The sequence below is a fragment of the Mastomys coucha genome, unplaced genomic scaffold (genome assembly GCF_008632895.1).
Source record: "Mastomys coucha isolate ucsf_1 unplaced genomic scaffold, UCSF_Mcou_1 pScaffold23, whole genome shotgun sequence".
Classification (NCBI taxonomy): Eukaryota; Metazoa; Chordata; class Mammalia; order Rodentia; family Muridae; genus Mastomys; species Mastomys coucha.
Window position 1 is genome coordinate 104,087,410 of NW_022196906.1, and position 13,633 is coordinate 104,101,042.

At 41.2% G+C, this 13,633-nt stretch overlaps 1 protein-coding gene across 1 annotated transcript in view; it reads left to right on the top strand.

The window, feature by feature from the left end:
* The window catches only part of Smarcc1 (SWI/SNF related, matrix associated, actin dependent regulator of chromatin subfamily c member 1), a 100,341-nt gene that overhangs the window by 21,637 nt on the left and 65,071 nt on the right, over window positions 1-13,633 (top strand). Inside the window, exons 7-10 of the mRNA XM_031345624.1 lie at window positions 2,216-2,285; window positions 4,611-4,686; window positions 8,092-8,217; window positions 10,920-11,041. Of these exons, the coding sequence (XP_031201484.1) occupies window positions 2,216-2,285; window positions 4,611-4,686; window positions 8,092-8,217; window positions 10,920-11,041 (394 nt within the window). The remainder of the gene's footprint in view (window positions 1-2,215; window positions 2,286-4,610; window positions 4,687-8,091; window positions 8,218-10,919; window positions 11,042-13,633) is intronic.

The following is a 13,633-nucleotide window of genomic DNA, read 5'->3' on the forward strand; positions in this document are numbered from 1 at the left end:
GATTTCTCTGTGTAGCCCTGGCTGTCCTGGAACTCACTCTATAGACCAGGGTGGCCTCTGGTCTCCAGAAATCTGCCTGCTTCTGCCTCCCAAATGCTGGGATTAAAGGCATGAGCCACCACTGCCTGGCGGTATTTTAAATTTCTATCCTGTCTTTTTTGTTTTGTTTGTTCTGTTTTATTTTTCTAAGTTGGTTTCTTTGTGTGACTTTGACTATCTTGGAACTCATGCTTTTGAGCAGGCTGGCACAGTCTTTTGGGAGTAAATTCAGGGTCCTAAGGCAATTTTCACTAGTTTTAGAGAGCCCAGAGATTTGTTGGTGGGCCAGTGTTTAAAAGTATTTGTTGCCAAGGCTGGTAACCTGATTTCCATCCCTGGGACTCAACATGGTAGAAGGAGAGAGACCCAGCACCCACATGTTGTCTGTGCTTAGTTTGTCCATTGCTTTGGACCTGTAGTAGGATCATACAAAGAGGAAGTTGCTGTGCACACGTATGCTCAGGCAGGCAGAGTTAGACACTGAGTTGTGATCACTTTCTTTTTTTTTTTTCTTTTGAAGACTTAACATTTGTTTGCTTGCATGCTTGCTTTTTGAGGCCGTGTTTGTGTGACTTTGGCAGTCCTAGTACTAGCTCTGGAAACCATGCTGGCTACATTTCAGAGATCTGTCTGCCTCAGCCTCTCAAGTGCTAGATTGAAGGCATGTACCACCACCACCCGACCCTCAGGATTTTTTTTTTAATTTATTTTATTTTATGTGTATGAGTACACTGTAACTGTACAGATGGCCGTGAGCCATCAAGTGGCTGCTGGGATTTGAACTCAGGACCTATGCCGGCCCCGCTCTCTCCGGCCCTGCTCACTCTGGCATAATTCACTGTAACTGTCTTCAGACGCACCAAAAGAGGGTGTCATATTTCCTTACTGGTGGTTGTGAGCCACCATGTGTTTGCTGGGAATTGAACTCAGGACCTTTGGAAGAGCAGTCAGTGCTCTTACTCGTGGAGCCATATCACCAGCCCCAGGATTTATTTTTAATTGCTTATGTCTATATGGAAATATGTACAAGTGAATACAGGTGGTTAGAAGCCAAAAGAAGAGGGTGTTAGGTCCCCTGGAGCTGAAATGGGGTCTGCCCCATATATGGGGTTGTTGTGAGCTGCTACCACCACCCGGTTTTTTGTGGACATTAATGTCATTGCGACTACCGGTCATTTTTGTTTTTGACCTTACTTAATTAAGTCAGAATGGCCTGGTCATTCTGCCTCAACATTCTGACCAACCAGAACTTTGTTTTTACAACATGTCCTTGGATTTCCGTGGAACTTCTCAGTGTCTGAAGTTGCTGCTTGCTACTGTAAAACTTTGTTTCCACATTGCTTGCTGCTTACAAGAGTTGGAATATTGCTCTCTTATTTTACTTTATTTCTACATCTTCAGAACTCTGTTTTTTACTTTATTACTTCAAACTCTTGTTCCTTGCGCCCCCGGCCACCAGTCCCTTCAACATTTTGTATCAGTTTTTCATAATGAACTTCATAGCCCCTTGTGTCGTTGGCAAGATGAGCGGGATAGTGAGCTTCAGAGGTCACCCTTTTTCCACTCACCCAGTACTGAGAATATGCATGCACCACCACACTCACCTTAATGCTATTACTTTCTAGGTTAGATTTATTTATTTTACTTTTTGTGTATGAATGTTTTGCCTGCATGCATCTACGTACATCTTGTATGTGCCTGTTGTCTTCCTTGAAACTTGGGTTATGGATGGTTGTGAGCTAGTTTATGTGTGCTAGGAATTGAGTCTGGGTTATTTGCAAATTGAACATGTGCTCTCAAACTGACCCAGCTCTCCCGCCTCCCAGCTTTTATCTAAGTACTGGGATATGAACTTTGGTGGCCAGCACTTTATTGACTGGCCATGGCTCTAGCTCCAGAAAGGTCCCTTTAATCTGACAAGTGGTTTCAGTTTGAAAACTTAAAATTTAGAGCACTTACCTACTCTTGAAGAGAACCAGGGTTTGGGTCTCAGTAACTACAAGTATGTTCTCAGCTGTCTGTGACTGTAGTTCCCAGACACCTTGTCTGACCTCTGGGTTCCTGCACATATGTTGTATGCATATATGACACTTGGGGACACACATGCACATAAAATTAAATATATATTTTTAATCCTAACTAAATTGAGGTCCTGTTTTGATACTTTTTCTTTCAGAGGAGTGGCTGAGGCCAGTGATGAGGAGAGATAAGCAGGTGCTGGTGCACTGGGGCTTCTACCCAGACAGGTAATCCTAAACAGCTTGTGATTGGTCATGTTGGTCTTGATAATCGCATATGCCTATAGCTGTGAGGATGAGATCTATTAGCATCCCATCCCTTTGTTGGTTTGTTTTTTGAGACTGTGTGTGTGTGTGTGTGTGTGTGTGTGTGTGTGTGTGTGTGTCTGTAGACCAGGCTGTCTTCAAAGTCACAGAGATCTACCTGCCTCTGCTGGGATTAGAGGCAAGTACTACCACCATACATTTCCACATTTCCATTTATCTCTATTTTTTTATTTAAAATTTATATTTATAAACCTCTTTACACAGGTTCTCAATATGTAGTCCTGGCTCACCTGCATGTAGGCTAGGCTGGCATCAAACTCAGTACAATTATTTATCTCCCACTGTCTCCCCTGGGCTGGGATTAAAAGCATTGCCTGTTCCCTCCCTCTTTATAGTCTGTCTGTCTCCCTCTCCTCCAGGAGTGGGTGAGGGATTGAATCCAGATCTTTACACATGCTTAGGCTTAAGTGTTTTACATCGTTTAACATTCAAATACATACATGTAATAATATACTTATGAAATGCAGTATGATATTCTAGTGGAATTTGGAAGTGTACAGTATTTACTGGGAAAATTAGGATTAATTCATGTTACTATTTCTTTTCCATTACTTTGTGATTGGAGCCTTTAGGCTCTTGTCTTCACAAATGCTGTGGCATAAAGATTTATGTCAGCCAGGAATGGTGGCTACACCTTTAAACCAGCACAGAGTTTGAGGCCTGCTTGGCCTATAAGGCTACACAGAGAAACCTTGTCACAAAAAAGCCAAAAAACCATGTGAGATACATGCACCACATGTGTAGGAGATCTTTATTTTCTGAACAGAGTTGGTTACCTTTTCCCGGTTGCTTGGTCTATGACTGTATGCTTGTATGCCAGAGCAATGTGGTGTCAGGGGTGTTGAAGTAGAGGTAGCACCCAGGTCACAGAGACATACAAGAAGATGTAAGGCCATGGTGTCCCTGTGGAGGATACTGCTGAACACAATTTCTTCCTTCTAGTCTGTCTGTCGTAATATCTCATTCAAGTATGAATTCAATGCATTGATCCACTGATGGAGGCATTTTCTCAATTGAGGTTCCCTCATTCCAGATGACCCTTTTCTATGTCAAATCGTCTTAAATCAAAAACCAACCAGTTCAGAGTCGTTGGAAAATTTGAATTGTAGAATGTTGTGCTGACTTTGAAAAGCTTATTCTGTTGGTATGTGAAAACCTCCGTTCTTGGGAAAGCAGTGGTCAGGGTAGGAAATGAGTGTGGAGAAATGAGAGGAGTGGAGCGATGAGGAGGTCTGACTCTGAACGTACTTTGAAGGTACAGTTGGAACCAAAGTGTGTTTGGTTTGGAACAGTTCACCACACTAGCTATGGAATGTAGAACTGCCTGTGGGATTTTGAGTTTCAGATTATCTTAAGGTACAGATGTAATACTTAAAAAATGTAGTATGACTTTGAAAGCCTGATCACCAAGAGAATTTTTTTTAATATTAGTGAAAACATTTTTATTTATTTATTTATTTGATTTATATAATGAATACACTGTCTTCAGATACACCAGAAGAGGGCATCAGATCCCATTACAGATGGTTGTGAGCCACCATGTCATTGCTGGGAATTGAACTCAGGTCCTCTGAAAAGCAGTCAGTGCTCTTAACTTCTGAGCCATCTTTCTAGCCCCAAGAATATTTTTTAAAGGTACTCTTATGTTGTTTAATATCAAAGATATTGTTAATATTAATATTTAATGTTTGTTAGTTATGATGTTTAATATGGCTGAAACTACAAACTAGCAATGGAGACTGAAGGGGTGAGGGCTGGGTATGAGAGAAAACAAATACCCAGTGATAGTAATGACAAGAAGGCTAAGTTTTAGGGTTGTTTTGAGCAGTGGGCAGCATCTATTTAGAATTCTTTTTAACTAATTCAGGCAGTTTTTGGCTTGGTTCAGTTTTATTGACAGTGATGAAACAAATGTGTATATTTTTAAAGCATTATTACTGTGTGTATTTATAATGTGTGTGTGAGGATGGGTGCACTCATACCATGAACATGTGTGGAGGTCAGAGAACACTTTGCAAATTAAGTTCCTCTATTTGTATATGAGTTCTAGGAATTGAACTCAGTTTGGTAGGCTTGTGTGGCAAATTCTTTTATCCATGATTCTGGATCATCAATTTACTAAAAATCTTTTAATAATATTTGTTAATACATATCCTTATTGCTTGAATAGTCTTTCTAATCAAGAGACTTGGCTCTAATTTGTTGCTTGCTTAATTTGCTTTATAGCTATGACACTTGGGTCCACAGTAATGATGTTGATGCTGAAATTGAAGATGCACCAATCCCAGAAAAGCCATGGAAGGTAATGGATATGTAAAAAAGAAATTATTCTTGGCTGGGCATAGTGATGCACACCTTTAACCCCATCACTAGGAGGCAGGAGCTGGCAGATCTCTTAATTCAAGGCCAGCATGGTCTATATACTTAGTTCCAAGACAACAGCCATGTAGAGAGACCCTGTCCTAGGAAATGTGTTGACTGGGCACATATATGATACATAGATAAAATGTGTAGGCAAAATACTCATAATAATACACATAAATAGATAATACAAATAAGTTATTTTTACATACTCTTGTCATTCTCTACACACACTAATCTGTTTTTGGAAAGCTGTTGTCACTCTGGGTCATGTTGCCCCTGAGATTACTATGCAGTCACTGCTGGCCTTGATTTTGTAATGGTCACCCTGTTACAGTCCCATTATTATTCAAGAGTAAGAACAGGCTAGCCTTGAACTCAGAAATCTGCCTGCCTCTGCCTCCCAAGTGCTGGAATTAAAGGTGTGCGCCACCACTGCCCAGATCCTTTTAATGTTTTCAACTCAAGAACATATCTGTGACCCTGACGACATTGTATTAAGGACTTAGGAGTTAATGTGTGCAGTGTTTGAGAAGAACCCAGTGCCAAGCCAGAGTGTGAGAAATGGGGGTGTCAAGTTCATCCTGTATGGAGAGGTCTTGAGAATGTGTAACTTCTCTCAACTCTCTGTTCCTCCCACCATGACTGAGCCACCATAAGAAACATGATGCCCTCTGGGATTCCGCCCCCCAGACTGGGAATTTACATATTTATTATATGTAAATACACTGCCAATGTCCTCAGACACGCCAGAAGAGGGCATCAGATCTCACTGCAGATGGTTGTGAGCCACCATGTGGTTGCTGAGATTGGAACTCAGGACCTTCAGAAGAACAGTCAGTGCTCCCAACCACTGAGCCATCTCTCCAGCCCCCACTCTGGGATTATAATCCAAGATAAACTCTTTGTTTTATTTCTTTTGTTTTATTCACTCAGGATTTCTCTGTGTAGCCCTGGCTGTCCTGGAACTCTCTTTGTAGACCAGACTAGCCTTGAACTCAGAGATCCACCTGCCTCTGCCTCCTATGTTCTGTGATTAAAGGTGTGTGCCACCACCAACTGGTCAGAGGTGTCTTTCAAATGATGTTGCAGTGAACCAGACATTTGTTCATTTATAGTTAATGTGATGTTTACTGCTGACCTTTCCCCAGAGAAGAAAAAAGGGTTTTTTTTAAGATTTGTTTATTTTATGTATGTATTTTATGTATGAGTGCTCTATCTGTATGCCAGAAGAGGGCATCACATATGATTAAATAAGGGTGTGAGCCACCATGTGGTTGCTGGGAATTGAACTCAGAACCTCTGGAAAAAACAGCCAGTGCTCTTAACTGCTTAGCCATCCCTCTAGCCCCAGGAAATTTTCTTAAACTTTTAATTTCTTAAAAAATTCAAAGTAGCTGGGCAGTGGTGGCGCACACCTTTAATCCCAGCGCTTGGGAGGTAGAGGCAGGCAGATTTCTGAGTATGAGGCCAGCCTGGTCTACAGAGTGAGTTCCAGGACAGCCAGGGCTACACACAGAAACCCTGTCTCGAAAAACAAAACAAAACAAAAAAACAGCAACAAAAAAAGAAATTAAAAGCATAGTTTTTAATTAGTAGAGCAAAATTCATGTTTTAAAAAACTATAACTTGACACCCTGGATGTGGCAATGCACAGGCTTTTAATCCCACGCTTGGGAGGCAGAGTCAAGTCAGGTGGATCTCTGAGTTAGAGGCTAACCTGGGCTACGGAACAAGTTCCAATATAGCCAGGGCTACACACAGAAACTCTGTCTTGACAAAACAACAAACTTTATTTTTTATAAAACAGTATTTTAAAATGTATCGTTATGAGAACTAGTTACCCGAAATGCATTCCTGTCTTTCCGGCGTCTACAGCGACAGTGTTCTGTGCCTAGTCACTTTGACATCACCATTTTTTTTTTTTTTTTTTTTTTTTTTTTTTTGGTTTTTCGAGACAGGGTTTTTCTGTGTAGTCCTGGCTGTCCTGAAGCTCACTCTGCAGACCAAGACTGGCCTTGAACTCAGAAATCCGCCTGCCTCTGCCTCCCAAGTGCTGGGATTAAAGGTGTGCACCACCACTGCCCGGCTAAGATTTGCTTTTATTTTATGTGCATGAGTACACTGTAGCTGTACAGATGGCTATGAGCCATCATGTATGTGGCTGCTGGTAATTGAACTCAGGACATTCTGCTGGCCCTGCTCGCTCAGGCACAACTCGCTCTGGAATAATCCACTGTAGCTGTCTTCAGAAGCATCAGAAGAGGGTGTCCGATCTCATTACGTGAGCCACCATGGGTTGCTGGGAATTGAACTCAGGACTTTTGGAAGAGCAGTCAGTGCTCTTAACCACTGAGCCATCTCTCCAGCCCAACGTCACCATTTTTGTTTTGGTTTTTGGTTTTTGGTTTTTTCGAGACAGGGTTTCTCTGTATAGCCCTGACTGTCCTGGAACTCACTCTGTAGACCAGGCTGGCCTCTAACTCAGAAATCCACCTGCCTCTGCCTCCCAAGTGCTGGGATTAAAGGCATGCGCCACCACTGCCCGGCCCGACGTCACCATTTTTAACACGGTTATTGCCATTGTTGTCAGCATCAGTTTCTGCCCCCACTCTTCACAGAGGCCTTCAGGCATGATCTGTGCCCTTGGAGATGCAGGCTTGGCAGATGACCCTTCTGTGGTTCCTCTTTCACTGTAATCTTCCATCTTTTCCCCATTACAAAACCTAAACAGTTGCTGGACAATGTGGTGCACGGTGTACCACAGTCCTCGGCACTCATGAGGCAGAGGCAGATGGAACTCTTGAGTTTGTGGCTGCTGGTTAACATTCAGAATTCTAGACCAGCCATGGATACATAATGAGACTCAGTTAGATACAAAATGATAATTAAGAAAACAAAACAACCAGTATCTCCTAGCTTTTGGTATGTAATTCTTCCTGAATAGCACATAAGAGAATATAGACTGCAAGATTAGTAGAAGGGCATACTTATGTAGTAGTCATTTTGGTAGTATAGCTTTTGCGGGGGACACCCATGTTCTTTAAGCAGGTACAATAAACTCATTGGTTCCCCAAGTTGGACTTTGGTGGGATCATCTTGGTTTGTTGTCTCCCCTGGTAAAGTGCCTGAAACAAGCCCAGCTCATACTGTATTCCATTGGCTCCCATATCACAACAAATTTTCGGTGTTGAAGGAAGCTTTATAGTTGTGATTGCTAGTTTGTACCTCTCATTTCATTGCATCCAAGCACTCTGCCCCTTCCCCTCTGTGCCTTTAGGTGTGACTAAGACTACAAAATGGTTTAATGCTGAATCATAATTGTGCCCATTTGATACGGTTCTAGGTTCATGTAAAATGGATTTTGGACACTGACGTTTTCAATGAATGGATGAATGAAGAGGATTATGAAGTGGATGAGAATAGAAAGCCAGTGAGCTTTCGTCAACGAATTTCAACAAAGAATGAAGAGGTATTTCACTTGGTGCTATTTCTTGACCACTGGTTGCTTTTTCTAAATATTTTCTTTCTTGATAATCTGACACACACACTGTGGGCCACTCCCTAAAATGTACATGTCTAAGTTACTGAGTGATTAACTAGTATCTGTTGGCATCTTCCTCGAGAGAGGAATGGAAATTTTAGTGGACGGGCCAAGTGATGTGATGATTCTACAGTTGTTTTTTTTCCCAGTAGATACAAGTTAACTTTGTAGATTAATTTTTTTTTTTTAATTTTTTCGAGACAGGGTTTCTCTGTGTAGTTCTGGCTGTCTTGGAACTCACTCTGTAGACCAGGCTGGCCTCGAACTCAGAAATCCACCCACCTCTGCCTCCCAAGTGCTGGGATTAAAGGCGTGCGCCACCTCTGCCTTTTTTTGTTTTTGTTTTTAAAGTAATTTTATTTGCATTGGTGGTGTGCCCACATGTATATCTATGTGAGGGTGTTCCTAGAACTAGAGTTACAGACAGTTGTGAGCCACCATGTGGGTATTAGCCCCTTGTTTTAATTTTTAATTGCATTTTAAAATTTAGTCAACAAAGTAATAATAACTCTCATGTTTTTAAATAATACCACATGATAGCTTAACATTTTTTTTTAGATTTATTCATTTATTATATGTAAGTACAGTGTAGTTGTCTTCGGACACACCAGAAGAGGGGATCAGACCTCATTACAGATGGTTGTGAACCAACGTGGTTTTTGGGACTTGAACTCAGGACTTCTGGAAGAGCAGCCAGTGCTCCCAATCGTTGAGCCATCTCTTTAGCCCATCATAAGTTAATTTATCTACCAGTTTTTCTTAGGAAAACCGATGTTTTTATTTAATATTATAATAACTTAATTTTAAACAGAATGCTACAAAATACTGGTCTTAAAATATTTTGAGAAGTGCTGCAGTGTTTTCTGACGATAGGGGATTTACCATTTAACGTTTGTATTACTATTAAGTTCAAGTCCTTATTTGCAAGAAGATACCACAATGAAACATATTACTTATATGCTACCCTAAACATTTTTTGATTAAATGAAATTTAAGTTCTGGCTATTTACTCATGATTCCATAAAAAGCAGTATTTGTGCTAGACATGGTGATGGCACATGCTGTGAATCCTAGCTCTCGGGTGGCAGAGGCAGGCAGCCAGGGCTGTGTGGTTTTGAGGCCAGCCTGGTCTGCATAGCAATTTCACATAGCCATAGTCACATAGTGAGACCTTGCCTCTACAAACAAAACCTCACAACTTTTTGGCTACATGCGTCAGTAGAGTAAGAATTTGGCCCAAGAAGATAGCCTTTTGTAACTGTTGGGTGCTTGTGGCCGTCCAGTGAAAAGGCTTGTGATTGTAAGATCATTTTCATTTTTGATAGCTAAATTTGTTTTGCATTTTAAATTTCCTTTCTGTTTTTTTGTTTTGTTTTGTTTTTGTTTTTGTTTTAAATAAGTGTAGTTGGTAATTTAATATGTAGTTCAGGCTGACCGGATTGCTGGTACCAATCTCTGCCTTCCCAGCTGGGAATACAAGGGTGTTTTACCACGCTTGGCTTGGGCTTTTTTGTTTTCTTTTTCTTTGGTATTTATACTTATGTATATATGTATGTACATGTATATAGGTTAAAGCATTAATGGACAATAGAGAGATTTCATTGTTTCACACCTGTGCCCTTAATACTAAAATATCTTTGTCACACTGTACGTTGCAAGATTTTATTTAATTATTTATTTTGGTTTTTCAGATTTGGGTTATTTTTTATTTTTAATTTTTAAAAATATTTGGGATTTGGGTTTCATTTTTTTCCACACAATGTTTCTCTGTGTATCCCTGGCTGTCCTTGAACTTGCTCTGTAGACCAGACTGGACTCAAATGTAGAGATTTTTCTGCCTCCTAAGTGCCAGGTTTAAAAGTGCTAACACCCCCTCCTCTAAACTGTTGGGCTGTTTTATAAATGCCACTTTTGACAGAATCATTTGAGCTTGCAATTTTTTATTTCGGTAGCATGTTTCTTATATTAGCATCTGAGAACACTAATGTTAAATAGTAATTTTTTTTTCAGGGTTCAGCTCTGTCTTTAATGTAGTGATTTTGAGGATATGCTAGGTTAGGATTAGCATTTCAGTTTCGCTGTATTGCTAGGGTAGTAGTTCTCTACCCCATGACTCTTTAGTATAATTCCTCATGTGTTTTGTTTTGTTTTGTTTGTTTGTTTGTTTTTTCGAGACAGGGTTTCTCTGTGTAGCCCTGGCTGTCCTGGGACTCAATCTGTAGACCAGGCTGGCCGCGAACTCAGAAATCCACCTGCCTCTGCCTCCCAAGTGCTGGGATTAAAGGCGTGTGCCACCACTGCCTGGTTTAACTCCAGTTTTTTTAGTGTTTAGTGTTTTACTTGTTATGAATTATCATATAACGTTACCTGTTTTTGAAGGTTTTAAGCAACCCCAATGAAGGCGTTGTTAAACCCCGCAAAGGGAGTGCAGCTTACAGGTTGAGCATAGCTGACCTATATGGTCAGGATTGTTTCCTCATTGCTGGTAGTTGGTCCTTACATTTGTGGCTTCATTTGCTCTTATGCAGAAGGTTAGGTAGTGTATGGAAAGTCACCTTTGGACATGAGTAAGTAGAAACTGAGGAATTGATAAAGTTGCCTGATATTTATTTTCATTTTCTTCTTCCTAGCCAGTCCGAAGCCCAGAAAGGAGAGATAGAAAGGCATCTGCCAATGCTCGAAAGAGAAAGCATTCCCCTTCTCCTCCTCCTCCCACACCTACAGAGTCCCGGAAGAAGAGTGGAAAGAAAGGGTAAGATGTCTGTAGCATGACCAGGAGTCCAGGAGAGGAACATGTAAAAGCTTCCCTAGGTATTATATTGATGTTGAATATTTTGCCAAACGCCCTTTTGACTTTGAAGTTTTTTGTTCTGATAGCTTCTCTTTTATACCTGTGTTTATTATATTAAGTTGTTTGTTTGTATGTATATCGGTGTTGGTCATAAGACAACTGTGGGAGGCAGTTCTCACCTTCTGTTTCCTGAGGAGGGGACTCAAGATTGTCAGGGAAGATGCCATCCACCCCCAAGCCATCTTGCCAGCCTGATAAATTTTGACAGGAGTCTTTTTTTTTTTTTTTAAAGATTTATTTAAAGATTATATCTAAGTGCGCTGTAGCTGTCTTCAGACGCACCAGAAGAGGGCGTCAGATCTCATTATGGATGGCTGTGAGCCACCATGTGGTTGCTGGAATTTGAACTCAGGACCTTTGGAAGAGCAGTCAGTTCAGTGCTCTTACGCACTGAGCCATCTCTCCAGCCCCGACAGGAGTCTTATTTATATAAGAATGGGATCTGATGCCCTCTTCTGGTGTGTCTGAAAACAACTACAATGAACTCACCATATAAGACAAATAAATCCTTTAAAAGAAAAAGAATTCCTTTTATACACTTTTCTTCCTTGTAGGTACATACATTTAAAAAGTGGGAAGTGGGGCTGGAGAGGTGGCTCAGTGGTTAAGAGCACTGACTGCTCTTCTGGAGGTCCTGAGTTCAAATCCCAGCAACCACATGGTGGCTCACAACCATCCATAATGAGATCTGACACCCTCTTCTGGAGTGTCTGAAGAGAGCTACAGTGTACTCACATATAATAAATAAATAAATGAATAAATTTACAAAAAAAAAAAAGTGGGAAGTAAGGTGTTTTAGGAATCATGTCCTGAGCCATGTGTGGTGGCACATGCTGTCATCTTGCCATTTAGGAGGCAGGGCTGCTTCAAGTGTGAGGTTAGCCTACCCTAGAAAACATGTTTTAGTATAGCCTGAGCTCAGTTCCAAGACGCACAGTTATTGTCTCTATTGGATTGATTAACTCTCCCATTTGTGATTAAACTGACAGAAGAGTTGGAACCTGGAACTGTTGAACTGTTGAATGCTCTGACAAGCCTGACAGTATACCTGACCATCTTGTAATAACAATTTAGATGTGTAATTGAATAGATTACTGATAATATAAAATGAAACTTTACTGTGCAATGCCTGAAGTTTATATTCACAATGTGGGTAATATTTGGTGGATTCTGTTATTATAAATGGATATTTGATAATTTCAGACTTCCCTACTTTTTTGTTTTGTCTTGTTTTGTTTTTTCGAGACAGGGTTTCCCTGTGTTGTAGCCTTGGCTGTCCTGGATCTCATTCTATAGACCAGGCTGGCCTCAAACTCAGAAATCCACCTGCCTCTGCCTCCCAAGTGCCGGGATTAAAGGCATGCACCACTACCGCCCGGCTTTGCCTACGTTAACATACACTTGTTTATTTTGTTTTTTATTTGTAGGTTTTTGTTTTGTTTTTTGAGATAGTGTTTCTCACGTAGCCCTAGCTGTCCTGAAACTGTAGCCATAAACTCAAGAGATCCACCTGCCTCTGCCTCTTGAATGCTGGGATTAAAGCTGGGCCTATTTTGTTTGCTTGGCTGTTGGTAGTTGTTTTCTGCTTTCGTTTTTGTTTTTTTTGTTTGTTTTGTGGTGGGGGTATGGGGAGTGATTTGAGGTGGTTGCTCTGTGTAGGTCCTGGAACTCTTTCTGTAGACCAGACTGCCTTCAAACTCCCACAGATTTGCCTGCGTCTTCACTAAGGACATACACAACCATGCCCAGCCCATGCTGCTTTATGTTTTATTTTTGATTTTGAGGCCATGTCTCTATGTAGTCCCGTGTGTCCTGTACTTCACTATGTAAACAATCTGGCCTCACACTCAAAGGCGTCTGCCTGCCTCTGGATTAAACAAGCTAGGTTCATTTGAGAAGAAGAAACCTCAATTAAGAGGTCCTACCCTGCGAGCAAGCCTGATTTGGGAGGGCTCAATTCTCTGTATGTGGTACCATCTCTGTCTGGACTGGACAGTCTGGGTGTTATAAGTGTGCTGGCTGAGCAAACCAGCAAGCAGCACTCCAACATGCCCTCTGTCTCCAAGGTCTTCCCTTTTCTTGGCATGAATTCTCTTTTCTTCCTCTTTTTTCTTTTTCTTCTTCTTCTCTTCCTCCTCCTCATCCTTTTCCTCTTCCTCCTCCTCCTTCTCCTCCTCCTCATTTTCCTCTTCCTACTCCTCCTCTTCTTCCTTTTCTTCCTCCTCCTCCTCTTCCTCTTCCCCTTCTTCCTCCTCCTCTTCACCCTTCTCTTCCTCCTCTGCCCTCGCCCTTCTTTTCTTTCTTCTCCTTCTTCGCCCTTCTTCTCTGCTTCCTCCTCCCCTTCTTCCCCTCTTAACTCCTCCTCCTTTTTTCTTCCTCTTCCCCTTCTTCCCCTTCTTTACCCTCTTCAAAATTCAGGTAAAGTCTTACTTGTGTGACATGTACACATTTTCATCTTCCTCAGCAGGAGTTCTTTTTTTTTTTTTTTTTTTT